We start from the raw sequence: 20,733 nt of genomic DNA on the forward strand, positions 1-20,733 counted from the left end.
CTGTAAAATGCCCTGATTCAAGTTTAAGCTTCAAAAGTACTCTAATATTTCCATACCTCCCCAACCTTGATGAAAAAGAATATTCTATTTAACGAAGTGTTTTAAAAATCATATTTGAAACAGTTACAGTAAACCAAGTATTTGTTAATTTGAGAAAACATCTTCAAAAATCTATTCAGGTGTGTCTTCTGAAGTACAGATCAAAATGGTGCATATCTATTCAACAGTATTCCCACAATTAGTGAAAAAGTAGACTAGGAAATGATGAAGTTTCTTTCAAATAACAGGGGGTGGGGGGGAAAAAGTCTAGATCTGCCCTGAGAATACAGTTTGCCACTCGCCTTAAGTGCTCGGCTATCGATCACTCAAAAGCTGGCTGGTAAAAATTGGGATGCGCTGTAAGTGAGAAAACATGTACTAGATTTCAAAGACTTTGCACAAAAAGCCATAGGACATAATTTATTGGTAAATTTTTATACTGATTACATGTTGAAATATTTTGGATATACAGACTTAAGTAATATATAATTAATTTCACCTATTTTTAATTTTTAAACATTAAAAATTGTGTTTACTATAAAACTTAAAATATTATTTGCATCATATTGCCATTGGATAGTATGGGGCTAGATTCTATTTTTGCATCCCCTGGCCCATCATCATTGTAGGTGGCTCAATAGGTCCTGGGTTTCCAGAGAAACCAGAGCAGATGGAAGAGCTACAGAGGTATCATGGGTATAGATTTTTAAACCTTTACTTAGCATGCAAAACTGACTGGCCTTCTAAGGTAGAAGTATAACATCAGACATGAGCAGAGCTTTTAGAAAACTTTCCGTCATGTTTCTTTATTATATTATCTTCATCTTTAAAAGATAAAATGGTCTGCAATAGGGATTCCACTAAACAACTGAGCATACATTTGTGGGTGGATTAAATAAACACACGTGAAAACTCTAGTGTGCTGTGTGGGTATTTGACCGTGTGGGTAAATGACTGTCCTGTCATTTGTCATGTTCCTGAATTGGACAGAGTTCTGGCTTGGCAATCACATCTGAGGTCTAACCTGCAACAACCCATTTACTACCCGTTATTCCTACATGTTCTAACTAAAACAGATCAGAGAAATCAACTCACAAAATCAATCTACCTTGATTGGTTTTTTTCCTACCTTCCTTTCTGAAAGCAATGTTATTATTGTTTCTTTAGACATGTGCTAATGTATCTACGATTTCTAACCTAGCTTTTCTTGGCCATGATTTTTTGCTGATCAACTAGGATTCTCAGGTAACCTTTTTATAGACATCAGCTATTTAAATGCAGCAAGTTCAATAAACTTTTTTTAAGTGAACTAATCCCTTCCTTTATCTAGCTCCTCATCTTGACATTTAGGCATACCTTCTTCCTGGTATGTTTTTATCAGGTTAGTGTCCCTGTGAGTGGCTAACGCTTGTAGATAATTTGCTAAGGAGGGGTGGCTCTCTTTTCTTAGGGAACTATCCTCTTACGTAGAGAAGGCTCTCAAGAACATCTATATCATATATAGTGTGTACGTATACTATAGGGTATGAAGCTTTTGGAAAGTACTTGTAAATCAGTCCTGTAAACCAGTAACCAAAGAACCAAGGAATGTTCTTTCAAAATGCCCACGCAGAACTCAAACAAAACCACCTCTGATGTTATGACCCATAAAGTAGGTCATGAATATAACCGGAAGCAAAAGTTGTAAAATCTTTTTTTTTCTTTTTTTTTTTTTGTAAAATCTTTTGACGGCCCCAAACTTTTATCAAGCGTAAAAGGAGAAAAGCAGAAATGAGCTTAAAAATTCCCCCAAGGTCTACGATGGCCAAGTCTCAACTATGAATTCCTGACTCTTATCTATCTTTAAATTACCAGAATCTATTTCCTGGCACCGAGAAGACAGTCAATGAAAATTTCCTGAAAAAAGAAAGGGAGGAAGGAAGGGAGGAAGAGAGGAAGGGAGGACGAGTGGGAGGAAGGGAAAGAGACATAGAAAGGAAAAGAGGCTCCACTTTGTTGATTCGCGAACAACGTAACTGCCACCTGAATGGACGGTATTAGCTATGACAAATGTAGGATCTGACAGGACACTTGTGTACCTGACACCGTGGCCGTGCCTTGGTGCCAGTGTGTCCTCACCCCTCCACACACTCATATGCAGACAGTTCGTATGGCTTAGAATTCATGCCTCTGCTTATACTTTTAATATATTAAAAATATTTATTCATATCACATATCCAGTGGCAGGACAGCTTTATTTTTTATGGTACTATGAGAATCCACAGCCCTCTCATTTACATTTTTATCATTTCTGTATATTTGGGATCCTACATCAATTAAGAATAATTTGGGAAAAGCAGAATTGAAAAAAAGGAGATATGAAAAGATGGCTAAATACAAATAGACCCCAGGTAAGATTATAGTACCTAATATATATTTTTTTCATCTCCATCCTATTTACTGGTCTAGCTTTTTTCTTTAATTCAAAACATCCACAAGACATACATTTTTTCTGGTTGTTTATTTCAAGCCATTATTATCTGGATTCACTAGCTGAATACGTTTATATTTTTAGACCCACCTCATTTTACTTTATAATGCTACATTTTCAGTTGGCATCTCAGCTATTTGATGTTCTTCTGGGATTCTTATCTCATCCCTTAAGCCTCCTTTGCTCCATCAGTGGTGGTTCATTGTTGCATTCAGACTAGTCCCTATTACACATAAATTATTGCTCTTTTCACTTGCTCCTAACTCTGTCCTTCTATAAATTCTTTATGCAGCCAAAGGGACTAAATAGAGGAAAAACTCCTCCTGGACCCCCTCAATACATCATTTGCGCGTCACTGGAGGGTGGTAGAAAAGGAATGGGTTTTAGAACCAGGAAGACCCTTCTGGTTTCAAATTACTTAATTTTATGCAAATTACTTTTGATTTTTTGAGTCTCAGTTTTGTCTTTTGCAAAAGGATGATGATAATACAAAATGATAGAACTGCTGTGAAAATTAAATTAGCCTCTCCCAAAATTAACATGTGCAAAAGCATTAGCTTCTAATACAATGAGCACCTACCATAAGAAAGCTGAGAATCAATGAGGTCAAGTAATTACACAAGTTAGCAGTAGATCCAAGATCCGAACCCAGGTAATGTCTGATTCTAAATCGACCTTAATAATTATTAGTTCTTTTTTCTCTTCCAACCGAATCTAAACATGCCTGTCCCTCATGGACGCATCCTATCATTGAGTAGCCAAAATGCCATGTTCCCAGAGAAGCTTTATCTATAGCCTAAGTCAAAACTGATGATTTTCTTTGCTAGGCTACCACAGCATTTCACTAGCTATTCATTAATACATCAAACTGTGACTTAGTGCCTCCTAAATCTCAGTCACTCCTCTAGACCTGGGATGAGTTTTCGAAATGTTAAGGTTACATCAGCATGAGCCTGCACCCCTGCCTGGACTGTAAACCTCCTGAGGTCGGGAGAGTCCTCATTATTTTCACTCTGGTTACCGTTGTCTTTATTCACTGCAAAGTAGGTTACAAACAAAGGTTTAATACATCAGGGACACATTCTAATTAGATTAATTAATTCTGCCACTGTTTGGGCTGCACGACTATGAGCAAATCTAATTTTCCTAAGCCTGGATTTCATCATCTCAACATGATTACAATCTATGTTGCATTATTATTGTGAGCCATTCTGTGAATGACAGAGCCTTACACAAATATAAAGGGTCATGTTGTTGCTACTGCTGGTGTCTCACATTAATGAGTGCATGAATATCAGAAGGAATATTCTGCAGATCACTTGTGCACTAGCAGCTGTAAAGTCCAAAGTCTGGTTCCACACCAATGCTTTCTTAATTCCATTAGCCCATACCTGTTGTTTAGACTCTGCTCAGAATCGGTTTCTGGGCTCTGATGGCCGCCTGCTGGGAAGGGGTCCTGGTCCTGCCTGCTGGTGATCCTGATGTGGGCTGCTGACCCCCAGCACTGTGGACTGTATGTGTAGGGCCTCATCCCACAATCCTGTTCAGTTCCCCAGGTCCCCTGGACTTGCCTGTTCTGACCAGCCCACCCTGTCTTACTCATGTGCACCTTTTTTTGTTGTTGTTTTAAAGATTTTATTTATTTATTCATGAGAGACACAGAGAGAAAGAGAGGCAGAGACACAGGCAGAGGGAGAAGCAGGCTCCATGCAGGGAGCCCAACGTGGGACTCGATCCCGGGTCTCCAGGATCAGACCCTGGGCCGAAGGTGGCGCTAAACCGCTGAGCCACCCGGGCTGCCCTTCGTGTGCACCTTTATGAGACCACACCACGTCTTTGCTTCCTCCATCCGGCCCTGCTCTGTCCCACTTGTTAGTGTACCAGTTCCAGGCTACCATCTCTTCGGTAACCTTGGGGCAGCACTGGCCTCTGAAAACCAAGTGACCCTCCAAGAGAGCTACTTGCCAGAAGCCTGCCTGCCCACAGTCCATGTTGCCATCCTCACTTGGCCTTCTCAGTCCTACATGTACCACCAGCCTTCTAGACCCTGTCATCAAACCCATGTCAAGTGCAAAGGCTACAGGTCTTCAGGGGGAAAAAAAAACACTCAAATCTTGTGGTCTGTCTGAATTTCCCATCCCTTTTTTCCTATGCTCAGCTTTTCTAGGCTTGGCCAGTTTATTTATTGCTCAAGCTTGGACTGCTTTAGCTCCTTACAGTTTGTGCTTCCATGCCATTAACCTGTTTTTACATGGTTCCTTTGCAACCTTTCATGTGTTTTCTCTTTCTGATTCCTTTAAGTTCTCCCTTCTAAGTGAATGAAGCCAAGACACTGCATATTCACATCATAAAATTTATGCAAATCCAATTAATCCAATCAAAGCTTGTTTGTATAAAAGCCTGTCTTATGTGCTCTTTAAAGTCACTTCCCATGAATGGAAATCTTAATTAGATGACTAAATTTAGAAGGATAGAGCATCTTGCAAGAAAACCAAGAACATTTAATCCTTTTTTTTACATTTAATCCTTAATACCATAAACTGGAAAATATGAATTTCACCTACCAAGAATAGTACTGCTCGGTTTCACATAAATTTCAATCCATGCTTTCTAAAAAAACTAGAATATCATGCTCTCAGATTTCTAGAGCAACACATAGATGTATATATTTCACTTTACCTTCCAATTTAAAATGAGGAGATTAAAGATATTTACTACACAGGTGAGCCCACCTGCTATGTAATTTAGAAAATGCAAGACAAGGTATCCTAATTATAGAAGAAAAACATAGCAATAGTAACAAAAACACCCTTGCCAATTTAAATTTTACTTGTATATATCAATGTAAGCTTTCATAGTTGTACCAATACCAATCTTTTAGCACTGTCCAAGTTGCAAATAATGATTGAAAACCATGTAATATGTATGTCAGAGAGGTTGTCCTCTTAGGCACTATCTAATTAAAAGTTTATTTCACAGCAGTATTTTTATTTTAAAGTAGGAAAATGTAAGCACTTCTGGAACACACTTGGCAGTCAAGATCAACGTGATGACTATTTCTCTAGATTCCTTAAAACTCTAAAACAATGTTCTAATGTTTTCCTTTTAGTAAACTAAATTAAGATCAGTCACAGAAACAGAATTACTTGTAAGACAGGCAGATTTAGATGTCCCATTTTGCAGACAGAGAAAGTGAGTCTAAGACATTAGAATGTGTATCAAAGATTTACCTCTTCATGCTGGTAAGGGAATCCCTGCGTATTATCGTAATGTATTTTCTACTATGTGTCCTTAAGTTTTGAACCTTATTATTTCTGTGCCATCTGCCTTTCCATTACAGACATTCTTGGAGTCCCTTCAACAGGAAAGGTTTCTCCAGCCTAAATGGCTTTGTATATGTATGCTCTTGCCCTTCCCTCACTGCCCTGACTAGCCAAGGGCGCCTCCTCTCAGAAATCTCATTCCTTCTGTCTTCCTCTCTCAGGCCAGTTTTCAGAATTAGTCTATTTTAAGTCTCCCGTAACACTAAACTTTGACTTCCTTGAGGAGAGGGATCCTTTCTTCTATCTTTGAATATGCGGTGTCCATTACACATACAAAGCCTTGTCCAGGGAGAATTCAGTAACTGTTTTTTAATGGACAAACGAAGGAAAGAATTATTGAATTCCAAATCATTGTACTTCAATGTGATTGCTAGCAGGCTATTTCATTTGCACCCATTGGAAAGGTAGGCAGCTAATTTGCACTTGGTTGATTTTTCACTCTAACTGGGAAATCTTGAATTTCAATGAAAAGTATTCATAAGCGATAAAATCCCAATTTCATTTTCCTGGTTCCTTCTGAAGCTAATTGAAGTTGTAAGTAATTTGCCTACCCAAGCAGCATTAAATCTTTCTTTACTCATTAATGTCATTTTCTAAAGTACCGCTAATTTTTATCACTCTCTAAGGAAACAAACTCTTCTCAAAAACAGTTCTATGTATTGAGTCAAACGTTTCAACTCTTAATTTAGGATTAGTAATGAAAATGTACAGACTATGATTCAGAGATCTGAGTGACAATAAAGTCATGACTTATTTCATTTAGAAACTCTGCCAGCAGGAGGACACCTGAGTGGCTCAGTCAGTTGGGCATCCAACTCTTGGTCTCAGCTCAGGTCATAATCTCAGGGTCCTGAGATCTAGCCCCACATAAAGGCCTGTGTTAGGCTCTGTGCTCAGCGCAGAGTCTGCTTGTCCTTCTCCCTCTGCTTCTGTCTGGGCTGGTGCTCTGTCTGTCTTCTCTCTCAAATAAATAAATAAAACCTCTGAAAAAAAAAAAGAAAGAAAGAAAGAAAGAAAGAAAGAAAGAAAGAAAGAAAGAAAGAAAGAAAGAAAGAAAGAAAGAAAGGAAGGAAGAAAGAAACTCTGCCAGCTAGCTGAATCCTACATCAGAAGATCAAAAAAAGTTTTCTAATTTACCAAATAGACAAATTTTCAATGTAGAATGTATTGCTTATTTGATTTACAAAATAGAATGGAAGATGATATGCTCTTTAAATCCACCAATTCATTCTAAAAAAAGAAAAACAGAGGGAGAAGTATTGAAATACAGACTATGTCACATCTGATTAAGAGAAAGCATATGCTACAGAAATGCTTACAGAGTAACAATTTACAGTTGTAAAAGTTTGTGCTGTGTACAATTAAAGATGGGGGAAATATGGTTACAGAAGTAAAAATATGATGATGTTAAAGATTTTTAAAACAAAATGATAGGTGTTTGAAATATTCTCCATCTGAAGTAAATATTTTGAACTATATTTTATATGACTGATTAAATTTACAAATAAATGAATAAATGAAAAATTAATGTGCGTGGGGAAAATATCTGAAATCAGGGATGACTGGTAACTAAAACATTAAAAAATGGGTTTTGGAAAGATAATTTGGACTTTATAACGTAAGTATCTAGCAATGGGTACCCCAAATAACTTCAATTCCTGCTTCTCCAATTGTGTTCTTTAAATACATTAATAATTACTAATATCTACCATTTGAAAGGCATTATATTAGGCACTATGTAGTGAGCAAGAGGCAAAAATATACAAGACATATTTTCTAAATTTAAATTCCTTTTTATGGGCAAAATACTCTCATGTAATTAGTTGTAATACATAAATATGTAGTGTACTACATTTTATATGTGACATACAACTGGAATTTTAACAATTATCTGACTGCAAGACAGCAAATCCACTTAGAAGATGTTGCCTAGAGTTCTACCTCAAGGACTGAAAACCTAGATCAGTCTCATTTGGGAAGAAAATGCCACAATTTCTTAGCAATGTCTACTATGGTCATGGGAAGGAGACAGTGTACATCATCATCCAGTGCTTTTGTCTACCTGAAGAAAAGTCGAACCTACTTCCTTTACAAATGAGAAAATCAACCACAAGGAGACTTTATACTGACCCCAAGGCTAATGCATTAAAGAAAACAGTATGCAGACCTTCTGATGTATTTGCCAGGGGAGAAAGTACACCTGGAATACATCATTCAGTGCTGGTGCCCTACCTTGTCAAGTAAGGTCAGCTGGGAAAGCCAGACTCAAATCCATGCCATGTGAACATGAAAACTCTGTCGAAGAAATGAAGAAGAAGAAGAAGAAGAAGAAGAAGAAGAAGAAGAAGAAGAAGAAGAAGAAGAAGAAGAAGAAGAAGAAGAAGAAGAAGAAGAAGAAGAAGAAGAAGAAGAAGAAGAAGAAGAAGAAGAAGAAGAAGAAGAAGAAGAAGAAGAAGAAGAAGAAGAAGAAGAAGAAGAAGAAGAAGAAGAAGAAGAAGAAGAAGAAGAAGAAGAAGAAGAAGAATCGTCAAAGTACTGAAAAATAACATCATATGATACTGGTTTCAAATGGTGAGAGGCCTGGAAGCAGACAAAACTCAGAGAGATAAACTACTTCATTGAAAGGTAAAGTGTTGGGTGCCTGGGTGGCTCAGTGGTTGAGCGCCTGCCTTCGGCTCAAGACATGATTCCTGGGATCCTGGAATTGAGTCCCGCATCAGGCTCCCTGCAGGGAGCCTGCCTCTGCCTATGTCTCTGCCTCTCTCTCTCTCTGTGTCTCTCATAAATAAATAAATGAAATCTTTTTCCTTTTTTAAAGAAAGGTAAAATGTCCTAATAGTGACACTTGTTTCATACACATAAAAGGCTATGTAAGGAATCATGAGTCAGTCTGTTGGTCTCCTGCCCCAGGTGGCGTTCAAACTCTTCCAAATCAAGTATCTAATGATACAGGGGACAGAACTACTTGATTTTCTCAAGACCTCAAAGGCAGTAAACAGCAGAAGTAATGAGGAAAGCTCACTGCCTCTCAGGCCAGTGAGTTTCTCTTCTTTCTTTCTTCCTCCCTTCCTCCCTCCCCTCCTTCCTCTCTCTCTCTCTTAATTTCAGATCATCATAAAACCTGTATATATAAAATGTATTACCAGAACTCACTATTTCCATACTTTATTACATTATCGCTACTGTACCTTTTCTTTGGTCTTGCTGTCTCTCCAGCTCCCTATCCCTCGTCCACAACTACACTTTTATGGAAAGTATCTAAGAAGACAGACTATTATTCAAAAAGGATTTTAAAGGCCAGGTAGATCACTGTTGACTAGAAGCATCAAAGGAGGAGTTATGAAAGAAGTGGGATTGTGGTTGCCTAAAGTAAAGGCTGGAAAGTATTTAAGCAGATGGAAATGATGAAGAGGGAAAATAACATAAAGCACAGCACAGTAAAGAACTGACTCCTCAAGTCACTGCTATTTTGCAGAAAATGGGACTACAGGATTGGACCAAATATTTCTACAATAATTTTAAGAGTATCTTAAGTCCCTTAAAAAAATGACTTCAAAACATACAAATATATAAATGTCTATGCTTTTCCTTGAAATACACACACACACACACACACACACACATCACTGTGTATTTCTTTCACGCCTCTAACTAGTTGACAAACTTAACATAATGACTCTGCCTTGGGTGCAGTAGCTATGCTATATGTTAATTATATATAGTGTTATATTATATTGTGTTATATTAAAATAACACTATAAGACTTTGGAATCTGTGCATCAAAAATGGGTAGGTTTTTATTACATCTACTTGCAGCAAGTTTCAAACTTAGTTTAACTTTTTGCCTAAAAATATTTGATGTTAGAAGCATAAAAGACATCGGAGAACCAAATGATTTGAGAGTTAAATGTTCTTTTTCTTTATCTATCACTACCTTTTCACTATCACAGACAGTGTCAATTGTAAATACAATATTCAGTGAAATCTTTTCGGTCAACAGTATAAAAGCCACGAGGGAAAAGCTCCCATAATAATCACATAGTCTTCCTCTCTCCCTCCCAACTAATACTGCTATGCGGAACAATTTCTTGCAGGTGATCTTAGCCCCACCAGGAGATGGCAAAAAATTTGGTAAGGGGACAAGGCCCATCTCTGTGTTAAAAGCACATATCTGCCATTTTGCTAAGGTATGTCAACTTCCTTGCTGTGGGGTTCTGGGCCACTTGTTTAATCTTTTCGTGCTTCAATGTCCTCATCTGTAAACTGAGATTACAGTTGTGCCTATCTTCAATGATGGGAGGATTCAATTAATATATATAAAGTACTCATGGTAATGCCTGATAAATACCCAGTGCCCACATATGACAGCTATTTGTATCATTCCTCATTAATTGCATGACCGTGGGCAAGTCCCTTAATTTGTCTGACCATTTGTTTGAAAATTAAGAGATGAAACTAAATGATTTCTAAGGCTGCTTTCATGACTAACAAATCTCAGCCACAAAGAAGCATCTTCTAACATTGGATTCACAAATCTTTTCCAAAAATTGAATGTCAAAAAGCGCCTGATAGTGTAGCTTGAATAAAGTGTTTACTGGATTCCTGTATCTGTATTCTAGACTTAGCCCCAGGAGAAATAAAAAGGGGACCCCAAATAATCATGTGATTAGGAGCCAGAATGAAGAGGAAACAAAGGTCTCTTTGTGAAAGACCAAAAGGGTTGTCACGTAGTTTTGACTAAGTCTCTTCATTCAGTTTAGTAACTGAACGAACCCAACACTGCAAAGGCACATGTGAAGGAAGAGGTCATTGTCACCAACCCAAAGATAATATTTTGTTTTTTAACTGGAAATGTTAGGAATTCATTTTAAATTACAATATGAGGCTCCAGGTGCACTATCTCTATCCAAGACTGCTCAATTTTGGTGTCTGTGAAAACTTGGCATTCTGCTTTGAGGAGATCTCTGGAAATATAAGATGCTTCTCAGTATGAAAAGTGCTTCTGTGCACCCCAGTGTGAGAAAAAGATAAATCTGAAACCTCAATTAAAAAATCTTGATAGAAAAGTACAGTTTTTGCTGGCATGATTGAAAGCACTCTTTAAAAAATGGGGATCATCACATGAGAAAAACAATACACAATTTACTCAGGATAGAGGTTCTGGTTCTATCAACACAAATCCTGCTTCCCTTAGAGAGGAAATGCCACAAGCTATTTTGGTAATACGTAGATATGTCAGGACTACATCTGTATTTAACTGACCTATGATTTCATAAGTCTTTTATACTTTGAAAGATTTGAAGAAGGGAAAGTTGGGATTTAATCCTGGTTTTGGGATTTGGAACAAACCAAGTAAGCTCTTTTAGCCTCATTTTCAAGGTATGCTACTCACTGAATATTGTTCAGGGAAAGAGGGAATGAGGAATACAGGGAGAGTCTTGGAAAGTCACTAACATTTTATCAGAAAAAAGCCCAACCTAAAGAGGCTGCTACAAGTCTTTTTGCTATCTGTATGTTAATTAATAACTGATTTAATTAGAGTTATGAATATGAAAAATGATTTTTTGTTGATGAAAGAAATGACTCTTAATTAGCATGATGAATGCTAAGAATAGAATCTTTATTGGTGAAATTAAATATTTTCAAGCTATGTGGATTGACTAAAATAGTTTGGACATTCTTTCTATCCTTGAATGAATAACCCATAAGACTGCAGTGAGGCCTGTAACCTATACTCCAGTGGCTTATTCTCAGCGGATCTTGGGTCCAGCCAGTGGTTTAGGATTTCTGCATGAAGCACATCAATGCAAGGGCACAGAATCCAACCTTGTCTGTGATGAACCTTTCATACAGGGGTTCATACACTTAAGACACCTCAAAGGGCAAAGAGCTGTCAGTTCACTGAGCATACAGAACAGGGCATGTGGACTTTTTTTTTTTTTTTTTTTTTTTTGCCTGTTTTAACAAATGGTTTTTAAGTAACTGCATGCTCATCAGAATTTGGTCATTACAACCTCATATCACAACCTTAGTTGGTGCCTGAATAACTTACCTACTGAGAATAACTGAAGAATTGGGTATGATGAAATTAGCTCTAGTCAGATTATAATACCCTGACTTTGAGATGCTTATGTCTAGTGATGGAAACAGGAATAAAAAGAAATACAACATAAAGCACAATATAAGGCTATTTTAATATCATAATCTGCTGAAGAGTCTAAAGGAGTCATAGAGGAGAATGTGGGAGTCCAAGAAATTTGCTTACTGCTAAGTCTGAAGAGATATAGCAGAATGTTCCAGAAAGTTGGGGGGTTTTTTGGAAGGAGAAAGGGGTGGATGGTGGAGCATTATAGAGGTTAGAAGCAAGAGAGATAAAAATTAATCCATATAAGAAATTCCAAGTTTATTACAGACCAAATTATATATATGCACTGTATACACACACACACACACAAACACATTCACTTACATATTCACTCACTGAGAAATATCCACCAAAAGACTGCCTTTAGAATCTTTTTTCTTAAATTTTTTAAAATTTATTTATTCATGAGAGACGGGGATGCAGAGACACAGGCAGAGGGAGAAGCAGGCCCCATGCAGAGAGCCTGATGTGGGACTCGATCCCGGGTCTCCAGGATCATGCCCTGGGCTGAAGGCAGCGCTAAACCGCTGAGCCACCTGGGCTGCCCCTGCCTTTAGAATCTTAAATGCACCTGATCTGGGAAAAAAATCTTTCGGATTCTGTTTCATACAACAATAACAAAAAAAAATGGTGGTTTTACTGACAGTGATTTTCAAACTACATCTGTCATAATAAGACTAAAAAAAATAACCAGCCTGCTGAGTGAAAACTGGCACTCTCAGAAATAGTTTAAATAGTACTGAATATAGAACTCCACATATTTTAAAATATCTTCCATCCAAATGATATTCTTTATGATTTTCCAGTCTGTTAAAAGGATCCTCCTAACTATAGGTTAAGATCTCTGAGATCAGAACTTGCCACTCAACTTGATGAATGAATGGGAAGGCTGAGCTGCTCTATTGGCTATTCCACTGGTTCTAAAAGCCAATGAAGTTTTGTCTTTCAACATGTCTTTGAACATCCCATTGCCATGTCTGGTTGTAACTGAGCCTATACATTAACAAATATATGGATACTGTAAACAGCACACCGATACATAATTGATATGCTTTAACTCACCTCTGTCTTCTAGAAATGTCACTATTTATGTTGGGAATGAAATTAGTGGGAAACTGCATGTAGCCAACAGAGCATTGGACTTGAAGTAATAGATTCAGATCCTAGATGTGTCATTTACCAGCTGGAGGGAACTGCTAAAGCTCCCTAGATGTATTACTGCACAGACTACATGAAAGGGTTAAAGTGAAAAATAATAGGTTTGCTTCATTCGTTTCACAGAAATGATTAAGCCACCTGATGTCATTTCACTATGTACTATCAATAAATATTATTGGCATTTATGCTAAAAGAGCAGCTATCAGTTATTGAGTACTTGATGCATGCTCATATTTAATTCTCATAAATCATCATGTTAAGTGTCATTATCTCAATCTTACAGACAAGGAAGCGGAGGCTTGCAGCTATAACTTGCTGCACAATATCCGAACGCCTGAAGGGCAGTGAATATACCTTCCTCATTATACAAGTTCAAGCAATAGCATTGTACCTAGTACCTAGTAGATACATTATCATTTAAAACTTTTACAAATAACGTCCTTTTGGAAAAATGCTAGTTTAAAAATTAATATGATACAGCACATGCTTAACAGATGGTATCAATATTGTTCCCTGGAAACATTATTTTGTCTCAAACTATACAAAAGATTGGGATGTAGTCATGCTATGAGCGGTCATAATCATCTCCAGTGACCAGTGGGTATATAACCCATGTAATCTGCTCGCAGTATGTTTTCTTCATTTTGTCTCCAAAGTATATTCTCACCTATTTTATTCTCACAACAGCTCTGAGAGGTAGGAAGAAATAAGTCCACATTTTTCAGATAAGGTAACTGGCCCAGAAAAACCACAGGGATTACCAAGGGATAGGAGTTGGAGGGGACAAAGAAGACAGGAAGAGAAAAAGGGACAAGAGGATGGGGAGAAGGAGAAGCAGAGGGAGAAGGGGAGAGAGAAAGGAGAAGCAGAGGAACGCTAGCTGGTTTTTAGACCAGCCTCTGTCTTCCCCTCGGCATCACTGTCTCCTTTACCAGTATGCAAAGTGGAGAGGATCTTTGGAAAAAGAGAGACAAAAAGAAATGCAGGAAAGGAAGGAAAATATGAATGAATGAATATGAATGAGACTATCTAAGTGAGGGAAGGTCCTAAGAGACATATGGAGGAGTTTAATCAGATTCATAAACCCTCAAAGTGTGGTTCTAACTTTTAGGGAATCTTGTATATCTGACAATCTGATAAAGCTACAGAGGCTCTTACTAGAAAAATGTGTTTGTGTATATGTATGTGTGTATATATATATATTTACTATATATATATATATATATATAGTATTTACACACAATTTCAATGAGTTTGCTGCACCCCAAATTTAGTGCTAAGTCCCATTTTAAGAAACATGCCTTAGAAATAGAACCCCTGCCCCGTAGTGTGCAGACCTAGAAACCAGACAGCGGTTCCACATAAATGCAGGTTCCTGCAGCAGTGGATCAGCATATGATACAGAGATAAGAACCATGGCTTCCGATCAGAATAACAGAAATATCTTTGAATCCCTTCTGCTGCCACCCACCTCCCTACAACATTTTGAGCTTAACAGGAAACAAAACAATCTCCTACACCACACTGAAACCATCATCTACACTGGGACACAGAGCTTCTGATCAAACCAGAAAAACTGAAATGGAGGGTAAAAGGTTTGATAAAATTTTGACTCCTCTAGTATTGAATCACTATGACCGAGTATCTTTAAAGATCTATTTAATGGGTTAGGATAAAGGGATGTAATAGAAGAACTAGAGGCACAGGCTTTGGGGATTCTGACACTGTCAATGGGGAACTCCTGGCTGGCACTCCAACATCTTCACATCCAAATTTCCTTCATAAGCTGAAGGTAAAAAATGAATTAATAGATTTAAATAATTTAACACAAGTCTGACACATAATCTGACTTAAACATATTTCTCATCTATAAGTGGATTTAATGATAGTACTACAGTGGTGAGCATTAAATGAAGTAATGCTAAATGTATCTAACACAGGGTCTGCTGCATAAGAAGTACTAGCTAGTGTCAGCCTATTTGAAAAAATAGAGGGATCATCAAAGGTAGGAATCATTGACTTGGTGCCAATAACAGAGTTCTGAGTTTTGCTACTCTTGCTGTTCAGACTCCCCAATTTTTGTGGGTGAGTGGGTTGAATCAGGTGGCCTCTTTCCACCTTTAGTATTTTATCAGCTCTGGAATCCACTGACAAAACACATTTTGCTAGGTGCCTTAAATAGATTATCTTGATTAATCATCACAACCTGGAGAGGACTAATGGTATAGCTAATACGTACTTAGCTGGGCACTCCTCAGATATCTAAGTGAACCCATTTCATACTCATGATAACCCTATGAGGTCAATACTCATATTATCTCCATTTTACAGTGGAAGAAACAGGTGTAGAAAGACTGGCTCAGGTTCACACAGCGGGAAAACGGCAGATCTGGGCTTCAAGTAGTCTGACTCCAGAGTCTGTGATCTTAACCTCTCAAGAGGTAGGCATTTTTATCTCCAGTTTATGAATAAGAAATTTTTGCCCAAGGTCACATGTAGAGTAAGTGAGAGAAATGCAGATAAGAATCCAGGCTTGTCGGACACCCATATCCGTGCTTCTTCAGCACCATGCCACAGGCATGTGTTCCAGGAGCTGAAATAGGAGCAAGCACTCAAGGCGAGGTTCATAGAAGAGGTCCATGGGAAAGCTTCAGACACTTTGATATAATAAGCTGGAGGGCCTGGACACAAGATGTCTTTCTGTTATTATCTACCCATCACATTTAGTGACTCAACACCCTTGGGACAGCAGCAGTAGCTGCATCCCTCACAGTCTCAGAGTCCAGAGGAAGTTTCCTGAGGATGCAGACATTAGGAATCAGAAATGTTTCCTAACACTCAAATCTGCCCTGCAGATAATCCCTCATAGGATTATCATGAGTATGAAATGGGTTCACTGCCGGTTTTTTTCTGCCTTGGTTCTGGCTCTATGAAGATGAATGTTCTAGCCCTGGTGTCCTTCAAATCACCTGTGTTGTTGCTTAATGATCTAAGGAACAAGAGCTGCTCATGGCCACTCTATCCAAAGTTGGGGTGCAGAAAATATTGTCATCCCCAAATCTTTCAATCAATGAAAAATCAAAGATCACTAATTAAATTTATGTCCATAAAATTATGTATGTGGTGCTTCAGCAAATGCTACACAGATCAAGGTGAATAGGACATTTTCAAAGAGCTTATAAAGCATGTTGTCTTTGGGGCACCGGGGTGGCTCAGCTGGATAAGCATCTGCCTCCGGCTCAGGCCATGACCCTAGCATCCTGGGATCAAGCCCCACTGTTGGGGCTCCCCACTCAGCAGGGAGTCTGTCTCTCCCTCTGCCCCTCCCTCTACTCATGCTCTCTCTCACACTCCATCTCAAAGAAATAAATAAGATCTTCAACAACAACAACAACAACAACAACAAAGCCATCTTTGTAAATGATCCCAAGTTACAGGTATTTTCTGAAAACACAATTAAATTAATATTTCACAACACAAAATAGACTTGAGGATAAAATTTAAAGTTTGAAATTCTTATACTGGAATTTTAATAAAGGAGAGCCCTATACAACTGTCCCCAAAATGTCCTAAAACACCCTCCATTAGACAATGTCCCTAGTCAGTTCCCAAACAACTTGAGAAAAATATTCAGCCGGGCATTCCAGGACTCATCAATGAGACGCTAGTCTTCCCCTTCAGCCGTATATCCTCAGTGTTCCCCACACACCACTCTTAGAAACAAGACAAACCACTTGCTGTTTCAAGAGCACAGCCTACGTTTTCTGCTACCAAGTGGCTATCCGTGTAGCTGCTTCTGTGATGTCCTGATGCCAAATCCATTCCAGCCTCTTCTGCAAGTCACATCTCAAAAGCCACCATTTCCTTCATGAGGCCTTTCCCCTAGATAAAAACAAGCTTGTCCTCTTCTGAACCCACCAAAGGTCTTTGTGGTGTGTGTATATGTATGTGTGTGTGCGCACACTTCTATTACGGTGATTTATATTATGACCTTGGCATATTTACCTAATTTCCCAAATTAGGCTGTAAACTCCTTAGGAGTTTGGTTTATTTCTGAAGTTTCCTTTATAACGTCTACTCTGTCTGATGTCATGCTTGCAACATAGGAATTCAATAAACATTAACTGAATTATCATTTCATTAACCATGCTAATGATTTACTGATCTCTTATCTCTTATGGAGAATCCGCTAACGGCCAAGGGTGACATTTATGTATTATACCTAATTTAATATTCAAAATCCTGTGACTTAGGAAATTGAGGCTTAACAAGCTTAAATAAGTTGCTCAAGGTTACACAGCAAGTAGAGTTCCCAACTGTTAACATAGCAGCAGGATGTACTTTGGATCTGAATCCAAATTTGTTAGATTCCAAACCTGGGCTCCAAATCAACACTACATAAAAGTGATAAAACTGAAAAGATATATTGCTTTTGATTTTTAGATAAATGAACTTAGCAAGTATGAAACAAAACCACAGCTTGTGGTAGTGAGGAGAGCTAGTTTTCAAATTAATCTAAAGAATTAAAAAAAAAGAATTAAAAATGACTTTTGAAGGCTAAAAAATATACAATACGAGGAACATTTATCAGTACAGTCCAAGAAATGGAAAAGGGGGGAGGAGACTGCCTGAGGCATTTATTTAGAATAACTTATGAGTAAACTGAATTTTGTATTATAATAGAAAAGGCTCCAGCTCTGGAGGTTGACCAAGTAGGGTTAAAATTCTGAGTATAACATTTTGTGTCATAACTTGGGCAAGTTACCTTATCTTTCTAAGCCTCAGTTTTTGCAAATATCAGGTGACAATAATAACAAATGCTTTCATAGATAATGCAAATATTAGACAAGTATAAGGTATATAACTCAACAAATGATGGGCACAACTAATATTATTATTATCAGTAATACTGTTTTCATGCAAAGTGACTATGCTAAGCCAGTGTTTTTGAGAGGAAGGGAAAGACAGAGGTGCCATTACTGTTCCCCACCTCTCACATTGTGAGAGCATGCTATTCGGAGAAGCAGAAGAGGAAACAAGGGCCAGCAGCTCAGCTAGCCTCTAAAACCCTACATGTCCTTCTCTTCAGATGGGCCTCCTAAATTCTTTCTCTCGCAACTTAAGAACTAAAAGTCAAAACGTGGAAATTAATTAAGTCAGATCCTCCCTCAATTTTTATTCTAGATGCCTGTCGCATTAGCCATCTCTTGTCCCCTCTCATAGAACATGTTCTTTAGAAGTAGTAGAAGTAGCATGGCATTTGGCATCAGTCCCATGGGTGTACAAGCACCACACCCACCATTTTTATTTTCAAGTGTTTCCATTTTATTATCTGATCCTCAGTGTCCTTAAATGTTATCTGAAGAGGAATGCTCTGAAGAATAAATGCAGTTATGGCTTATCAGTGCCCAGCACAGAGTATGCACTCAATAATGACTTCATTCCCTTTCTCCTCCTAGCTTCCCTGTAAGTGGGAAATAACCAACATCTTAAGGCCAATATGTTCTCGTCTCTAACTGGCACCTGCCACCATGGACGGAAGGTTAGGATCTGAAATGGTATCTCATTTAAGTAAGACACGGAATGGTAATTACCAAGGGCCAAGTTACAGACCTTATTGATTATGGTCATAACCAAACCAGTGACCTGAAAGAGACAGACTTTTTCTTAAATAAATAAATAAATAAATAAATAAATCACACAGAAAAATCCCTGGGCTATTCAGAAAACATGTGCCTGAAAACCCAACATCTGCAGAGAGAAGAAATCCCTAAAATGACTAAATTTCCTCTCCTCTCTCAGTTTTTCAAATGGAAGGGAGAGAACACAAACATGAAGGTGGACTTTTAGCAAATTACAATATCAGACAAAACAAAACAAAACAAGGCATTTTCTGGCGCAAGGTCTAACACTTGTCCAACCAGGACAGCCAAGCTGAATTCAAAGTCGACTATCATGGGGGCCTGAGATAAACGAAGTTACTTTGAAGTTACCAAGAAGTTCCTTGGTGGAATTCCATTATGCGTGTTAGGAACTTCTCATCTTCTGGGAAAAAAAAAACATGAAATCATTTTCCCCTAAAATCAAAGTAGACATGAATGTCCACACCCAGTGGGTCCAAGTGATGTTCCCAACATTCATTCGTTGAGATTGTCACGTTCCACCACTGGACCTCAAACTTCCCTTTCCCTCTCCTCTTCGTTTCCTAACTGCCCGTCACGTGTTGGGGGCTGGAGAGAGCGGGCAGCGCCGCGGGGAGGACACCTGCACGCTCGGACCCAGCCAGGACCCATCGCATCCTCCGAAGAACCAGCACCAGGTCCCCTACCGAGAACTTCGCACCACGTTCACATACGTAGATTACGATGCGCTCGCCATCCTAATAATGACCGACGTGTGTGTGTGCGTGTGTCCGAAAACACACACACACACACACACACACACACACGCCGTAAATCCGCCAGGCCCTCGCAGCCAGGCTGTCAGAGCAAAGCACCTAAGCTGCCCCGAGAGCCAGAGCCGAGCCGCCGTTCAACGCATCTCGTCCTCCGGCTCCTGCTGGAATTTCCAGCAGCCCCTGCCGGGAGCCTCTGCCCCTGGCAGTTCCCGGAGTCTGTTGCAGGCGCCCGGTCCTGGTCAGCTTAGCGCCCCGGGCACTTGCGTCTGGACGGCGAGGCGGTGGTGCCCCGGGAGCCGCCCCCCACCCCCCCCCCGCGGCCGAGGCCCGCTCCGGGTCGCTGGGCGCGGAGGCACCCACCCGCCCGCGGGCTCCCCTGCGCCTCGGCGGGGATCGGGGCCGCGGGCCGCCCGCCGCACGCTCCCCCGGGGCAGGGGCTGCGCTCGGCTCGCCAGGAGCTCCGCCGCCCCGACCTCGGCGCCCCCCCCCCCCCCCCGGGCTTACCACGAGCACGGGGACCCCGGCGGCCAGCGAGTAGAGGAGCGCGGGGGGCACGGCGCTGCGGTCCTCCGGGCCCGGGTAGGGCTTGCGGTAGGCGCTGTCGTGGCAGAAGAAGCCCTGCACGTTCACGCTGAACGTGTCGGTGTACTCGAAGTAGTACGCCAGCATCACCGTCCCTGCCATGATCACCATCTGGAAATAGAGCATGCTGCTGCCGAGCGCCGCGGGCCGCCGCGGGGGCCCCCTGCCGGGGCCGCGGGGCCGCCACCGGGGGCGGCGGGACGGCGAGGCGCGGCCGCGGGCAGAGGCGGAGGCAGCGCCGGGAGCCCAGGCGCCGGCGGGCTGCGGAGGAGGCGGCCGTCCCCCCGGGCGAGCCCCCGCTCCCCTCCCCGCCCCCCGCCCGCCGCCCGCCGCCCGCCGCAAGCGCCGCCCGCCCGGCCGCGGGGTCGCGCGGGAGGGCGGGGAGTCCCCCGGAGGCCGGCGGCGGCCGCAGCGCCCCGCGGGCGGCCGAGCGAGCAGCGAGCGTCGGCGCCGCAGCAGCGCGGGCGCAGCCCCCGGGCCGGCCCGGAGGAGGCGGCGTCGGCGGACGCGGCGGCACGAGCCGGGCGGGCGGCACCTGCGCCCCGCGGAGGGCGGGCGCGGCGGAGCTGCCGGCGCTGCTCGCGGAGGGAAAAGCCGAACACGGGGGGGAGGGGGGAGG

General features: G+C 40.6%; 1 protein-coding gene across 1 annotated transcript in view; it reads right to left on the reverse strand.

Annotated features, from left to right (window-relative positions):
- The window catches only part of PLPPR5 (phospholipid phosphatase related 5), a 120,814-nt gene extending 100,497 nt beyond the window's left edge, over positions 1 to 20,317 (reverse strand). Inside the window, exon 1 of the mRNA XM_072834656.1 lies at positions 20,037 to 20,317. Within this exon, the coding sequence (XP_072690757.1) occupies positions 20,037 to 20,240 (204 nt within the window). The 5' untranslated portion in view covers positions 20,241 to 20,317. The remainder of the gene's footprint in view (positions 1 to 20,036) is intronic.
- Positions 20,318 to 20,733: the final 416 nt, after the last annotated feature.

Source organism: Canis lupus, chromosome 8 (assembly GCF_048164855.1).
Source record: "Canis lupus baileyi chromosome 8, mCanLup2.hap1, whole genome shotgun sequence".
Lineage (NCBI taxonomy): Eukaryota > Metazoa > Chordata > Mammalia > Carnivora > Canidae > Canis > Canis lupus.